The following is a 14,561-nucleotide window of genomic DNA, read 5'->3' as shown; positions in this document are numbered from 1 at the left end:
TGGCCCAGGGTCACCCAGCAGCTGCATGTGGAGGAGCAGAGACGTGAACCCAGTTCCCCAGATTACGAGTCTATCGCTCTTAACCACTACACCACACTGGCTCTCCCTGGAGGGCTTCCTACCCCAATCTTACACGGAGGCAGGCGTGCCTACTCTAGGGGGCAGAGGCATCTTCAGCCCCATCAACATTCCTTAGCAGGGGGCTTCACCCCACCCCCCCAAATACTGAGGGGGTGGAAGAGGCCAAACTGCTGAGCCGAGCGCAGCATCAAATGCTATGGCCATTGAAGTTCTGTGGCACTGGGCAAGGCCTCCTCACGACGACATGCCTCCTCCCAGTGATAAGCGCATTGCTTGTGTGACATCACAGGTGCGCAATGCATGTCGTGCATGCAATGTCGCAGCTGTGCACTGCACGCCACATGTGTGACATTGCACACGCCACTCATCACTGAACCCCCAGTCTTTGGCTCAAGGTGGTTCCTCTGCACGGAGGCATCTTCCTTCCTCCCTCCTTTTTTGTTAAAAGGTATTTGTTAAAATGCCACTCTTGCTTTGAAATATCCTGTCTCCTGCACCTGAGATAGCTGATTCCTTCAGGGTTAACTGTTCTTGGGTCATTATGCTCACAGGACAACTTCTCTCTCTCTCTCTCTCTCATCAGATGCCCTGGATTCCTGACATGCAAAGCCTTATTTCAGGGGTGGGTGTGTCCAGAAGCCATTAGTCTCTGCCTCCCCCTGCCGGCCAATGTCTGTAACAGGCAGTTCCACAACATTCAAAAAATGCTCCTTGTGAAGATCCCTCAACTTTGCCTCTTCTTATTTGCCCAGGATAATAATAAATCAGAAGAGCATGAGAGCGGCTTTGAGAGAGGATTCCAACCAGTTTTCTCATAAAAGTGCAAAGTCTGACTCAGAAAGAGCAGTGTGGGCAGTAGAATCTTCTTATGTTAAAGAACCACTGAATGATGAGGGTTGAAGGTGAAGTTATTATTTCAAAAAAAGTTTTCTAATTCATTCTCTGTCGTTTTTGGGGTTGTTCCCACATGGAGATGCCTATTGAATTGGCCTCTGCCAGATCCTGCCCTAGATTTTGCGGTTTCATGTAAGAGGAACACAAAACAGGAAGCCTGCTTCTTCTGAGTCATACCATTGTGGCGGTCCAGGATTTCTGACAGGGTCCTTCATAGCACAAGCTGGAGATGCCAGGGACTGAGCCCAAGACCCTCTGCATTCAAAGCAGATTCTTCCCCACAGAGCTATGGTCCTTTCCCTATTACTGCTGCCTCAGCAGAGAGCCAGTGTGGTGTAGTGGCTAAGAGCGGTGGACTCGTAATCTGGTGAACCGGGTTTGCTTCCCCACTCCTCCACATGCAGCTGCTGGGTGACCTTGGGCCAGTCACTCTTCTCTGAAGTCTCTCAGCCTCACTCACCTCACAGAGTGTTTGTTGTGGGGGAGGAAGGGAAAGGAAAGGAGAATGTTAGCCACTTTGAGACTCCTTCGGGTAGTGATAAAGCGGGATATCAAATCCAAACTCTTCTTCTTCTCTTCTTCTTATGAAGACCTTATTTGACCCAGACTTTCCCTAACCCACCAGATAGCAACCTGTTCTATGTGCACGGATCCTTCCTATCTTATTTTATTTGCTTTTGTATGTTTTTATACCATGGCTTTTATGCTCTTAGGTTTTTTAAGTGGATATTGTGTTTCTATTGTACATAGTGTACACGGCTTAGACATCATTAAACGAAATAGTTGTTTTTCTCTTTGACATCTGGTGGGAGGGCGTTCCACAGGGCGGGTGCCGCTACCGAAAAGGCCCTCTGCCTGGTTCCCTGTAACTTGGCTTCTCGCAGTGAGGGAACCACCAGAAGGCCCTCGGCAGTGGACCTCAGTGTCCAGGCAGAATGATCGGGCTGGAGACACTCCTTCAGGTATCCTGTGCCAAGGCCGTTTAGGGCTTTAAAGGTCAGCACCAACACTTTGAATTGTGCTTGGAAACATACTGGAAGCCAATGTAGGTCTTTCAGGACTGGTGTTATGTGGTCCCTGCTGCTGCTCCGAGTCACCAGTCTTGCTGCCGCATTCTGGACTAGTTGTAGTTTCCGGGTCACCTTCAAAGGTAGCCCCACATAGAACGCATTGCAGTAGTCCAAGCGAGAGGTAACTCATGGGAGTTGGAGTCCAGCAGCATCTGGAGGACCTCTGCCTCCCCATTCCTGCGACAGATGCGTCTTCTTTCTTGCCCCATGAAGGCAACGAAACATCCTTTCTCCCTCCTTTCCTCTCTCAGTCCTCTGTGTTCTCTCTCGCAGGGAGAGCCTCTGGATGTGACCCCTTCCACGTCAATGAATAATGAACTGGAAGTTCCCGTCAGCGGGGACTTTGAAATCCGTGAGGAGGAGGAGGTGGCAGCTCAGACGGAGCTCAGCAATGAAGTGGTTGCCCTGGTTACCCCAGCCTCCGGGCCGGTGCTGAGGAAGAATGCTGAGCCGGGGCTTGTAGACAATACAATAGAATCTGGGAACTCGGCTGCGCAGCTCCCCCAGAAAAACATCCTGGAAAGGAAAGAGGTCCTCATAGGTAGGTACTTATTCTGAGGTATAATGGGTGTTGTAAATCAGGCCTGGGGAACTTTTGGCCCTCCAGATGTTGCTGAACTTCAGCTCCCATCATCCCCAACAAGCATGATCAATGGGCAAGGATGATGGGTGTTATAATCCAGCAAAATCTGGAGGACCAAAGGTTCCCCATACCTGTTTAAAATGGCTTTATAATTACATTTTACTGATTCTGTCTTGTTATGCACACACACACACACACACACACACACACACACACACATACAGTGGTGCCTCGCAAGACGAAATTAATTCGTTCTGCGAGTTTTTTCGTCTTGCGAATTTTTCGTCTTGCGAAGCACCACTGTATTAAGTCTGCGGTAATTTTAAGAAGTGGCCCCAACATTCTCCAGCAGACTACCACACTGCGTGCTATGAGTTGCTCCTCGAAGTCAAGTCGCAACTGCACCTCTAATGCACCCTGGGTATTAACGGTTTTAAGAAAAAGAAAACAAACTTGCAAGAAGTTTTCGTCTTGCGAAGCAAGCCCATAGGGAAATTCGTCTTGCGAAGCAACTCAAAAAACCAAAAACCCTTTCGTCTTGCGAGTTTTTCGTCTTGCGAGGCATTCGTCTTGCGAGGTACCACTATATATATATAGTCTTTGAACAGAGTTTTTTTGTTTTTAGAAAGCAGGTTAGTTGTCTTTTGATGTCATCTATCCCACCTTTATGCCATGGTGGAACCCAAGACAATGTAGATGTGGTTTCCTGGTGGTCAGTCAAATAAGTACTGAGCAGACCCAGACCTGTTTAGCTTCAGCAAGGTGGTGGCCCCACGTTCCTTCAGACCATATGCCCACCACGTGTCCCCAATTGCTTGCTTGCTTACCAATTCATTATTCGGCTTATTTCAATTTGGTCTTTTGGATGACAAAATGAAAAATGTTAAGAAGAGCCTTGCTGGGTGAGTTCACATGGCCTTTCCAGTCCAGCATTCTGTTCCCTGCAGCAGCCAATCAGATTCTTCTCGGAAGCCCAGAAGCAGGGCATAAAGGCAATAGCCCTTCTTCACTGTTTGCAACTCCCTGCACTGCTTCCAATTGCAATTTTTTATTTTTTATTTTTGCAATTGGCATGAAGGGGTTGTCATGCTGCCACTGGACTTGAAGGTTCCATTTAACAGCCACAGCTAATAGCAGCTAATAGGTATCTTCCCCTCCATAGGTGTCTTTACAATCTAGTCTATGACTGCATTCACAGGACAGTTTATTCTGTTTCCCTGGCATTTCCTGAACTGTTAATTTTTGCATTGTCGTTGAGCTTTCCAGAGACATAAAAACCGCTTCTGGAAATATGGTGGAATATAGCAAAACTTTAGCACTCATTTCCAGGTTAATAACTTCCGGGGGGGGGGGGGGGGACGACAAACAAAACATTCATCCAGAAAAATCACAGGAGTAAAGGGACAGAATTTGGGGTGGTATACTGGTTTATAGTTCTTTTCTGTTGTTTTCACGGGGGAACAGAAACACGCATATGTGGAAAAGAAGGATGAGTGGCAAATGAAATTTAGTGTGACATGCTGGTATATTGATTAAAAAAAACAACAACCACTGTTCCATAACAGGTACCACAGTGGAAAAGAAACACTGGAAGTGTCAGCATTCATATCAGCAAAACTAAAGCAATATTTCCCACATCTGAATATAACTTACAAATGCAGTAGAGAGGGCTTTGACATGCTAGAATGGATTGTACCACTACTGATTGCAGTGTGTGTGTGTGTTGCCATTTTGAATGCTTCTCCCCTGTCCACTTTTTTAAAATAAACAAAACAAAACAAAACACTCTCCATGTAAATAGAAAATAGCATGCAGGAGGTGGTCTCAAATTCACCAAGAATCAAGGTATACCAGGGGAGCATTCTGGAATAGGACCCCCACTTTTTTCCCCTGAAATGGTGCTGCCTCAGATAGCGAGGGACCAAAAAGCTCAGTGTGTGAATATTCACACAGAAGGTTCCCCATTTAATCCCAGCCATTTCCAGTTTTGAAAAAGGACTGTAAATGTTACCTTTGTAGTTTACACACACACACACACACACACACACACACACACACACACACACACACACCTCCATCCTGCTATCCAGGCAAGCGAGTGAGTAATGGTCCAAGTTCAAGGACGCATTTCATTTCAACCCAACAAAAGGGCCCAAGGAGGGTGCAAAACAAGGCTGTTGAGGAGTGTGGCCCTGGGGGAGGAGGGGCATGGCCTCAGGAGAGCCTGAGCTTCCTGGACCTGAGCTGCTCCACCCCTGTCCTGGAGGAGGGTTGCATCCTAAAAATAAAAATAAAAAATAAATTTATTTATTTATTTATATCCCACCCTCCCCAGGCTCAGAGCTGCTAACAACAGTAAAAGTAACACAGTTTACATAAAATCACAATCAATTAATTGAAATACATACTAAAATCAATTCATTCTAAAATCAATTCAGCATCAAATTAATGGCAACCATTGGGCTACCCTTCTGAGATATTACTGACTCTGCGTCTTCTTTACAGCCGTGATTGTGGGCGGGGTCGTTGGAGCTCTCTTTGCTGCCTTCCTGGTGATGCTGCTCATCTACCGGATGAAAAAGAAGGACGAGGGGAGCTATACCTTGGAGGAGCCAAAGCAGGCGAGTGTCACGTACCAAAAACCCGACAAGCAGGAGGAATTCTATGCATAAATCAGTGCCTCGCCACCTCTTTTTCTGTCCCGATGCCGTCCTTTTTTTAAGAAACAGAAACAAAAAAGAAAAAAATCTCTCTTATTATTCACCCAGCCTCTTTTTCCTCTCTCTTTCTAATCAAGTCTGTGAATTTTAACAAAGAAGCCTAGAAGAAACCAACAGTTTTTTTTAAAAAAGTACCATGTATGTTATTTGCTTTTAAAAAGGAAAGGAGAAGGTTGAATCAGAAAGCATCAGAATGTGGAGCAAACAGTGAACTCCTGGCTGGATGAACGCTTGAGTTAGCACCTCTGCCAGGAACGGTCTCGAGTCACACCTCCCTCAGGTCTAGAGCCTTGACTTCTTTTGTTTCGAATGAAGTGGTCCGTTTTGGTTTCTGGCACTTTGCAGCACTCTTCAAGGCGAGATCTTTTTTGACTCGACTTACTCCGCTCGACTAGGAGATGCAACAGCTAGGAGATGGAACATCTGATCATCTGGGCTGCTCACAGCTCCCTCCTGCAATCGGTCAGTTGCGATGGACATTTTAATTGCTTCCTTGGAGATCTCACATGGTCCACAGAGAGCACCTTTTCCCAGCTGTGCATTGTTTCCTTGCTGAGAGCAGCTCCCTTCCTCCCATTCCTACTCACAACCACCACTTTGAAACTATCTCCCTACAGAAGGAGCATCCTAGGCTTGCAGAGGTTTCCGGTTAAACCTTATGCCCAGATTCATTCAGCTGGCTTTCACTGTGACCTTGAAGACTCAACTTGCATGGTATTGCAAGCTCAGGCAGATGACCAAGAAACACTTTTCTAAGACATTATTTGTGGGAAAACAGGGATACGTGTGGAAAAGGCAAGCTTTTTCTGAAGTCTGTAGGAAATAGATAATGTGTCACACTTCTCAACCAGTGGTGTGGGTCCTTTCCTTCTTTATAAGGGTATGGGGGAATATGGGGGAAGGGAGAAGGACAACATGAGTCCATGATCTGCTGCAGCAGATCTTTGGTTCCATATAACTCTGTAAATAAATGGAAGTGGTAAAAAGTTAATAAACACCAGTGCTCAACTGTTGGGGTGAAACCTGCATCTCCAAAGCAGGAATTTGTAGGTCAGCATCAAGCTGGGGAGTGTGACATTTCACCCAAACCTTCCCTGCTAAAGCAGATGTCACATTTTCACTGGCAACGTAGGCGAGGGAATAGTGCTGACCCATAGATTGGCAGATGACCTATGGCCCAAATGCCACAGAGGGACCAAATGGATAAATTGGCGATTGAACTGTATGCAATAAAAATGAAGGCAAGGAAAGACAAATGTTCACTCTTACATATCAGAAAGCCAAGGGTACTAAAAAACAAAAATAAAAAAACCAATATGGGTGGGGAAAATGCAATGCAATGGAAAACCACCAATGGGTGATAAGGGTGTTTTAAATTATGCATCACTAATAGGATGCTATTGCAAGGTGCCAATATGTATTGGCAAATGCCCATTCAAATTGCATTGACTGAATGTTGTACACACACCTTGGCTGGAGCAGCAAGCCAAGTGATCACAGTTCAGAGATATATAAGTAAACAGGGGAAGATTCAGAGTTGAGCCACAAAGTTGCTACTGAGCTTGGCACATTGGATAAATAAAGGAAAGCTGGGAACTCTGTTGAACTTTTCAAAAAGCAGGCTGGCAAAACCAGTAAAGGAAGTAGCAGAATGAACATATGGCAGCCTTCCCTAACCTGGTGCCCTCCAGGTGTTTTGGACAACAATTCCCATTGGCTGGGTGGGGATGATGGGAGCTGTTGTTTAAGACAGCTGACTTATAGCAGCAAAATACATTTAACTTAGGCTGTGATCATATCAACACTTCCCTGGGAGTATGCCCCCTTTAAGCCAATGGGACCTACTTCTGAGTCCATATGTATAGGGTTTGGGATTAGAGTGGGGCATGCATGCAGGTCCTGCCCACAATGTTCCCATGAGTGCTGGATATACCTCTGATTTTTACACATTTAGTGCAATCAGGATACCCAACTGAGATGTGCGTAGGGGATTCTAACCTGTGAGGATTCTAACTATTGGGGAAGGGCCATGGCTTTGTGGTAGAGCACCTTACTTGCATGCAGAAAGAAAGCCCCAGGTTCAGTCCCTGGCATTTCTGGGTAGGGATGAGGAGGACTCCCATCTGAAACCCCTGAAAGCTGCTACCTGCCGTCATAGACAATACTGAACTGGAGGTACCACCCGTCCGACTCCGTGTAAGGTATGTTCAAGCAAAACCTCATGCTCAGTGTGCAAAAGCTGGGGGGGGGGATGTGGGAGCAGGGCACACTGGGGATGTGGGGTGTGGTACTTGCTATTTGCTGCATAGTTTAAGCCAGGCACAGGCAAACTCGGCCCTCCAGACTACAAGTCCCATGATTCCTAGCTAACAGGACCAGTGGTCAGGGATGATGGGAATTGCAATCACAAAACAGCTGGGGGGGGGGCGAGTTTGCCTATGCCTGGTTTAAGCCTTCACGTGCTATTTTGAATATCTGAAGAGAACTGCTGCAATCTTAAGAATGCCTACCAATTCCCAGGTAAGTATGCAAGACGATAGACACCAAGGAGGAAAAAAAATGTTCTAGAAACAGTTTGGGGTTTTTTTGAGGATGGGAAGATGTGTAGCTGTCAGTTTCTGGAGGTTTTGATGGGGAAGTGTGCATGCGCATCTATGAACAACAGCAAACTGATGACACCCCCCCCAGCAAACCACAGTGAGAGCAAAGTTGACCCAACAATATTTTTGTTCTCTGTGTTAAGGCAAAAATGGGGAAAAGGGGGGCAAGAGTACATTGGAATCCCTCCCTCGATTTTGAAATTAAAGGTAACCCAAGGTGGTAATGCTAATGCTAAACAAATGCAGGTATGTCAACCCCAACCCACCATCAATATTGCCATTACACTAATCAACAGTGGGAGGGGAATGAGGTTGGCAGTTTGCCTACATGTAGGAATTGGTTCCAAAGAGTCAAGTTGCCTGTCTTGCTTGTAGCGAGCACTGTGCTGCCTTGGTGCGTGTGAATAAGGGGGGCTGGTCTCCCATTCAGAAAACTTTGAAAATGTCGCCCATGTGCTGAAGGAACTGGCTTCATGGTAGATTCTCAGGTTGTGCAATGAATAACCATAATTCATTCCAGCCTAGCTGAACCAGCAGATCTTGGCAATAACCTTCTGATCCTATTATTCTATTACAGCTACAAATCTCATTGTCCATGTTTCTTCTGGTCAGCTTAGCACTAGCCAATACCGTGCTCTCCAAATGCTGCCTGACTATAACTCCCATCGCCCCCAGTCAGCATAGCCAATGGTCAGGGATGATGGGTGTTGTAGTCCAACAGCATTGGTTACCTGTAGGTTATATTTCCTGCTGAATTTTAATATCTCAAAGGAAATGAAAGCAGCATCATTGAGCTTTTGTGATTGAAACTACTAAATCGGTTTAGCCCAGCGGTAGCCAATTTGGTACATTCCAGATATTATTGGACTCCAGCTCCCATCATCACAAACCATTGTCGATGTTGGCAGAGGCCGATGGGAGTTGAAATTCAACATTTGGTGGGAACCATATTGGCTACTCTTGAGTTAGTTCCAACCCCCCATTAATTTCAGTGGTTGTATCCAATGTCAATCATTCTTAGGGTAGACCCACTGAAATTAATGGGTATGACAAATTTCAGTCCATTAATTTCATTGGATGTACTCTGAGTAGAAGTGAGTTGGATCCAACCCAATGCTTCCATGACTATTAATCTTGTCACTTTTCCTTTGAACTCCTGGGTGTCTTTAAAATTCTTCCAGCTTTACACCAATTATCCTCATGCATGCAGATTAGAAACTCTTGAGAAGCATCTTTGTGTCTGGTTTCTAATGGTTTTTACACTGATTTCCAATGTAATTCCATGCATGCTGACTCAGAAATAAGCCTCACTACATTCAAATGGGGCTCACTCCCAGATAATTGTGCCTAAAGACTTCAGCCTTTGTAATATATCCAAAGCACTGCAAGGTCCTACTGGTTTGCGTGCAGAAAAGGAGACAAAGACTAAGTAACTGGCAGTGAAAGCCTGAAATCTCATGCGTGGGGGAGAAAGGATAAAAAAAATTCTCTTTAATATCTTGATTTTATTATGGAATTCTCTTTTTATAAATGCAAAAACTAGGCAATGCTTTTGCTGTATCTGTGACACTTTGGGACTCTGGGTGAGTTTATGCATTGATGGATCTGAGTTTTAACTTTGTTCCATGTGAGTTTTGATTCTTGGTACTCACACTCATGAAAAGGACATATTGCCATAACTCTGGAGTAGCAATTCTCATCAGTAGTCACTTTCAGTCTGATGCAGCTTTTTCTGTAGTTGTTTTTCTTTGTAAAAAATCTAGCGTCTCTTGGAAAACTGGAGAGGTTTATTAGGTCCTCCTAAAAGCCAATGAAGCAGCAGCTGTTTCCAAGGTATTGTCTTTCTTTCTAAGAGTATGTACATTCTATTAGGTGCCACTGTAGTGTTGTTTCCATAAGAAGCTAAGGCTGAACACAGCTGCACTTTAGCGACACCTAGTGACAGAAGGTGAGCATTACAACAGTTACTTTTTAAGGGGTAGGGGAGATGCCCTTATGTGTTTAATCCCAGAGAAACAGTGCATGTTTAAAAATAAGGATGCCTCTTAACGCAGGTAGCAATCAAAGATACCAAACTTTGCTATTGCCGCTGTTGTCCGACAACACAACAGGCCTATTTGCTGTGGCAGAGTTAATGGAAATGTTCCAACACAGAGTTCTAAAAATAATTTTCTACAGGTGTCGACTCCTTTACTACATTAGAAAAGGGGCTTCTTTGTAAATATAGAAACATGGCTGATTAGATTGGAGGAAGGAACTTCATCAATCTCTGTGACTGACTGACTGACTGATTGATTGATTCTCTGCATGTTTATGCCACAACACCGTGAAAACTCAGCTCAGTGAAATGAGGAAATTGAAACAAAAGTGATTTGTTACGCAAAGATGTCCTTTTTCTGAGTATGCCACTGTGCCAGCATGGCCAATGGTCAGGGAGGATGTTATCCTGAAAGACACATGGTTGGGGGAAGGAATTAAAAGAAAAAGGAAGGCAATCCAAATAAAGCATGCTGTGAAGCATGCCATTCTGCCTAGAGAGCCACACAGTAGTCCTCATTCATTCCAATATACTCATTCAAACAGGAATGACTTCCTTCCCTGAAATGAAGAATGCAGATCTCAAGTGCTTTGTACATTGACGAGGACCTTCCTCCTTGAACAAAGGAGGGTGTATATTGTCATCAGTTCCTTGAGCAGCTAGAGCTTGCACTCCCTGGCTCATCAAAGACAAAAAGCGCATACCAGGAAATGTCTTCTTCACAAGCATTCTACTGTAGGGATAGGCAACAGGGTGTCATGCCAATATTGTTGGACTCCATCTCCCATCATTCCTGAGCATTGGCTGGAGCGAATGGAAATTGGGAGTCCAACAACAACTGGAGATACACCACTTTGCCTACCTTAGTTCTATGTGATCCCGATAGGAACATTAAAAATGGAATAAACATCAGCAGAAGCAACTCACAAATACCTGGAAGTGCTTCTCAAAAGTTGTTTATATAAAATCTGAGCAGTTTTAATGACCAAAGCAAACACAGAACACTTTGGTCTGTCCTGGGACTACTGATTATGCTGTTAGCCTTTTTCTAAGGGCCAAAGTGAACAGGCAAAGGGAAACTGGAATTAAACCAGTCCAACATCCTGAATACTTTCTGAGATTCTTCTGGCTTTGAAATAATGGTCTGCAGTGTTCTGGTGCCTTTGCAATGTGGAGAAAAACGGATCCATTCTCCACAATTTAGATGCTCTTTCTCAAAGCATGCATCTATTGCAAAGACTGGGAACCTGTTTCCTTCCATGTGTTGTTAAACTATAAGCCACATCAGCTCCAGACAGCATGGTTAAGAGTCAAGGATAATGGGAGTTGTAGTCTAGCAACATCTGGAGGGCCAAAACTTACCCATCTCTGTTCTATTGCAAAGCAATTGTATTTCCTTGGAAATCAAATATCTAAATAATGTTCTTACTGGAAACGTAAAATCTTCTTCTCCTGCAAATCCATTGACTTTCTATGATGAAGGTTGATGGTTGCGCGACAGCCAGTGTTGCCAGCTCTTGTGTGCTTTTTGCCTTCTCCCCTCTTGATCCTTTATCTTGATCCTCTCTTGATCCTCTAGATACTGGCTGAAATTTTCCACTCAAAAATGATCTCTGCAACAAAGCATGATCTCCTTTCATCCCACCAACCAAAGTTAATTGGCAATTTTGCTCCACTTAAAGATTAATGGGATGCTCTCTTCTCCTAGCTTTAACACTTCAAAAGGCCTTCATTTTCTTGGGAAAGGTCACTGCACTCCTATTACACAACATTTTGCTTGAGTCTTACCAAGGGGCTTTGCTTACAGCCCTACTGAATGGATACAAACCACCTCCAGTTGACAGAAGTTTGACTGTGGGGATGATGTGAATATGTTACGGTGTGTGTATGCATATGTGTGTATGTATATGTATGTAGTTAATGTATATATGTACATGTTTTTTGTATGTACATATAGATACACACACAATATTAATTTAAAATGTGTACATAAGCAAGGAAGAACCCTGTTTATATTGGTGGGCACCAGGACATCTAAATTTTTCACAGACGCCCGGCCAAGCAGATGACTGACAAGGGTAGATGAAGCTCCAGTTCCTTTTCCAGGAGGTCAAAATCACTATTAAGATGCACAAGGACCTGTAACAAAATGTTGCAGTGTGGAGTGTTTCTGTTCAGGGTTCCAGCCAGACAGTTATGCCCACTTCTACCCTACTCCCATTTTCCCTTTTCCAGCTCCCTGACTGTTAGTCAGCAATGTTCCGTCTTTCTTGCTCATTATCATTTCTCCTTCCCTAAATATTTCTTTGTACTTCCTCAAACTTTGGGGATTCCCCACCTTACCTGGTGGCTCAGTTAATGTTCATCTTGTGTTCCTAGATCTAAATCAATAAAGTTTGGAACCTGAGGCATTTTTTAAAAAATGGTACCCCAACTTCATAATATCTATAAAAATAAAGATCATTTGTAGACCTTTTAATGATACACAAGTCTCTGCTTGAAGCATCTTCCTTAAAGTGCAATCCTACACATGTCTATTGGTAAATAAATCCCACTGAGTTTAATGTAGGCGCAGGACAGCAGCCTAATTATGCCTCATGGCCAGGCCACACAATGAACACTATATAGGAGCCAAATCTGTGGCCCTTCAGATGTTGCTGGACTACAAATTCCATCATACATGGCTGGAGCTGGTGTGAGTTGGAATCCAGTGGAAGGTGAAAGGTTCTCCTGATATATCTGATTAAAGAAGTCTTCCTCAATCTGATGCCCTCAAGGTGTTATTGGATTCCCATCATCTCTGATCATTGGGCATGTTGGCTGGAGCTCAAGAGAGTTGGAGTCCACCAAGCATATCCAGAAGGTCATAACAGGTGCAAGCCCTTAGCGTTCAACTTTGAATACAATGTCATTGCTCCAAGATTCCGTGATGTCTGTGGGAGTTTCCTCGATTCTTTCCCCAAGGCCTCCAGAGCTGGAGTGCCACAGATGCAGCGTTGGTAGGTGTGTTTGTGGCTGGGATCGAATATAATATCTTTACAATTGACAATCAAATCAGACTAAAAGCAAAAAAAGAGAGGGTGGTATCTGACTAAGTTACACTCAGAGTAGAGCTACCGAAATGAATGGACTTCAGCTAGTCGTGTCCATTCATTTTAATGGGCTTACTTTGAGTATGAAAAGCTGCAATCCTAGCATCACTTAACCTGGGTGTAAGTCGTTGATTTCACTAAGACTTACTTCTGGGTAGACTTGGCTAGGATTGCATCCTGAAGTCAGCTACAACTCCTTTTCTGTACACTGTTTTATAAAACTGCTTTTTTAAAATAATTGCCAGTGCAACAGCCTGCTTGCTAGAACAACCTCATTGTTTTCTGTGTCTTCAAAGACAAAATCCGCCCCACTTGTCTTGTAAATAGGAACCCAACATGTATAAAATTTCAATAAATAGATAAAAACAAAGCATTGATATCCACCCTCCAAAAAAATTTGCCTCCTGGAGTGTTTTGACAAGCAAATAGATACCTCCCCAAGTCTCTTATGGGAGCTACAAATCACAGGATAATGGAAAACTTTTAACGTTAGGCAAAATACCAAGTTGTGTACTATTCTGCTAACACGGGGGAGCAATGCATGTAAATATTTTTAAAGGTAACATATGTCTTAAAATCATTTTTTTTTGTATGTACATAACTCTTCTAGAGTTTAGTACTGAAATTGCTATTTAGTGTCTGTTTTATGAATGGAGGGTGGGGAAACAAATAATAATAAAAATAATAAAAATGTTTAATTGTTTTTGTCCAGAGTCGATGGCCAAAACCTTAAAAAAAATATTAAAAAATAATCTTTGCCAATGTAGCACTGTAATGTCTATTTTTTTTATTACTCATGTGTTGTGCCCATTTATAAAAAGGAACAAAATAAACACAAATGTTCACATTGGAGTCTTTCCTTGAGTGTTTGTGTAATGATTTGGGGAGCAAGACAAAAGATGTGTGGTTTCTCCGTTGTAGAGTGGACCACTATTCTGGGCAGTGGTGCCATTAGGGTGGGATTTCAGGGCACATATCTAAGAATGGACAGATCAGTCTATTTTTCATGGTTTCTCATCCCTCCCCACTCTTAAGTTGAGTTCTTCACATTTCTGCACCGCTCTGCCATTTTTATTCTTATTTAAATAAAAAAGTCCTCATCATGTAGGAATTTTAGTGCAATTCTCTCCTAATATACATGTTTTTGTATGCAATTTTTGCCTTGTGTACACATTAGGCCAAGCCATTTCTCCTAACATAAAGCCTCTTTCCATGCCATTTTCACAAATATATGTAGTTATATGCACAATTTACCCTAACACATGCATTGTTGTATCCATTACTTGGCTAGAGAACTGCTCTGCAAAATTCAGAGAAGGGCAGATTTCAATGAATGGCTGTGTTTTTGTTTGTGAACGGTTCGGAAAAGTGTGAATTGGGGAGGTTCACCTTTAAATGCAATCTGAATTATATTTCTTCCCCGTCTCTATCCAAGGACAATGGATAGTTGACTTCATGTACCGCAATGTATGTCATTTCCAAC

At 43.5% G+C, this 14,561-nt stretch overlaps 1 protein-coding gene across 1 annotated transcript in view; it reads left to right on the top strand.

The window, feature by feature from the left end:
* Positions 1–13,930, top strand: part of SDC3 (syndecan 3) — a 119,014-nt gene extending 105,084 nt beyond the window's left edge. Inside the window, exons 4-5 of the mRNA XM_028742799.2 lie at positions 2,319–2,586; positions 5,134–13,930. Of these exons, the coding sequence (XP_028598632.2) occupies positions 2,319–2,586; positions 5,134–5,300 (435 nt within the window). The 3' untranslated portion in view covers positions 5,301–13,930. The remainder of the gene's footprint in view (positions 1–2,318; positions 2,587–5,133) is intronic.
* Positions 13,931–14,561: the final 631 nt, after the last annotated feature.

The sequence above is a fragment of the Podarcis muralis genome, chromosome 7, assembly GCF_964188315.1.
Source record: "Podarcis muralis chromosome 7, rPodMur119.hap1.1, whole genome shotgun sequence".
Classification (NCBI taxonomy): Eukaryota; Metazoa; Chordata; class Lepidosauria; order Squamata; family Lacertidae; genus Podarcis; species Podarcis muralis.
This window is presented reverse-complemented; position numbering and strand designations above follow the sequence as displayed.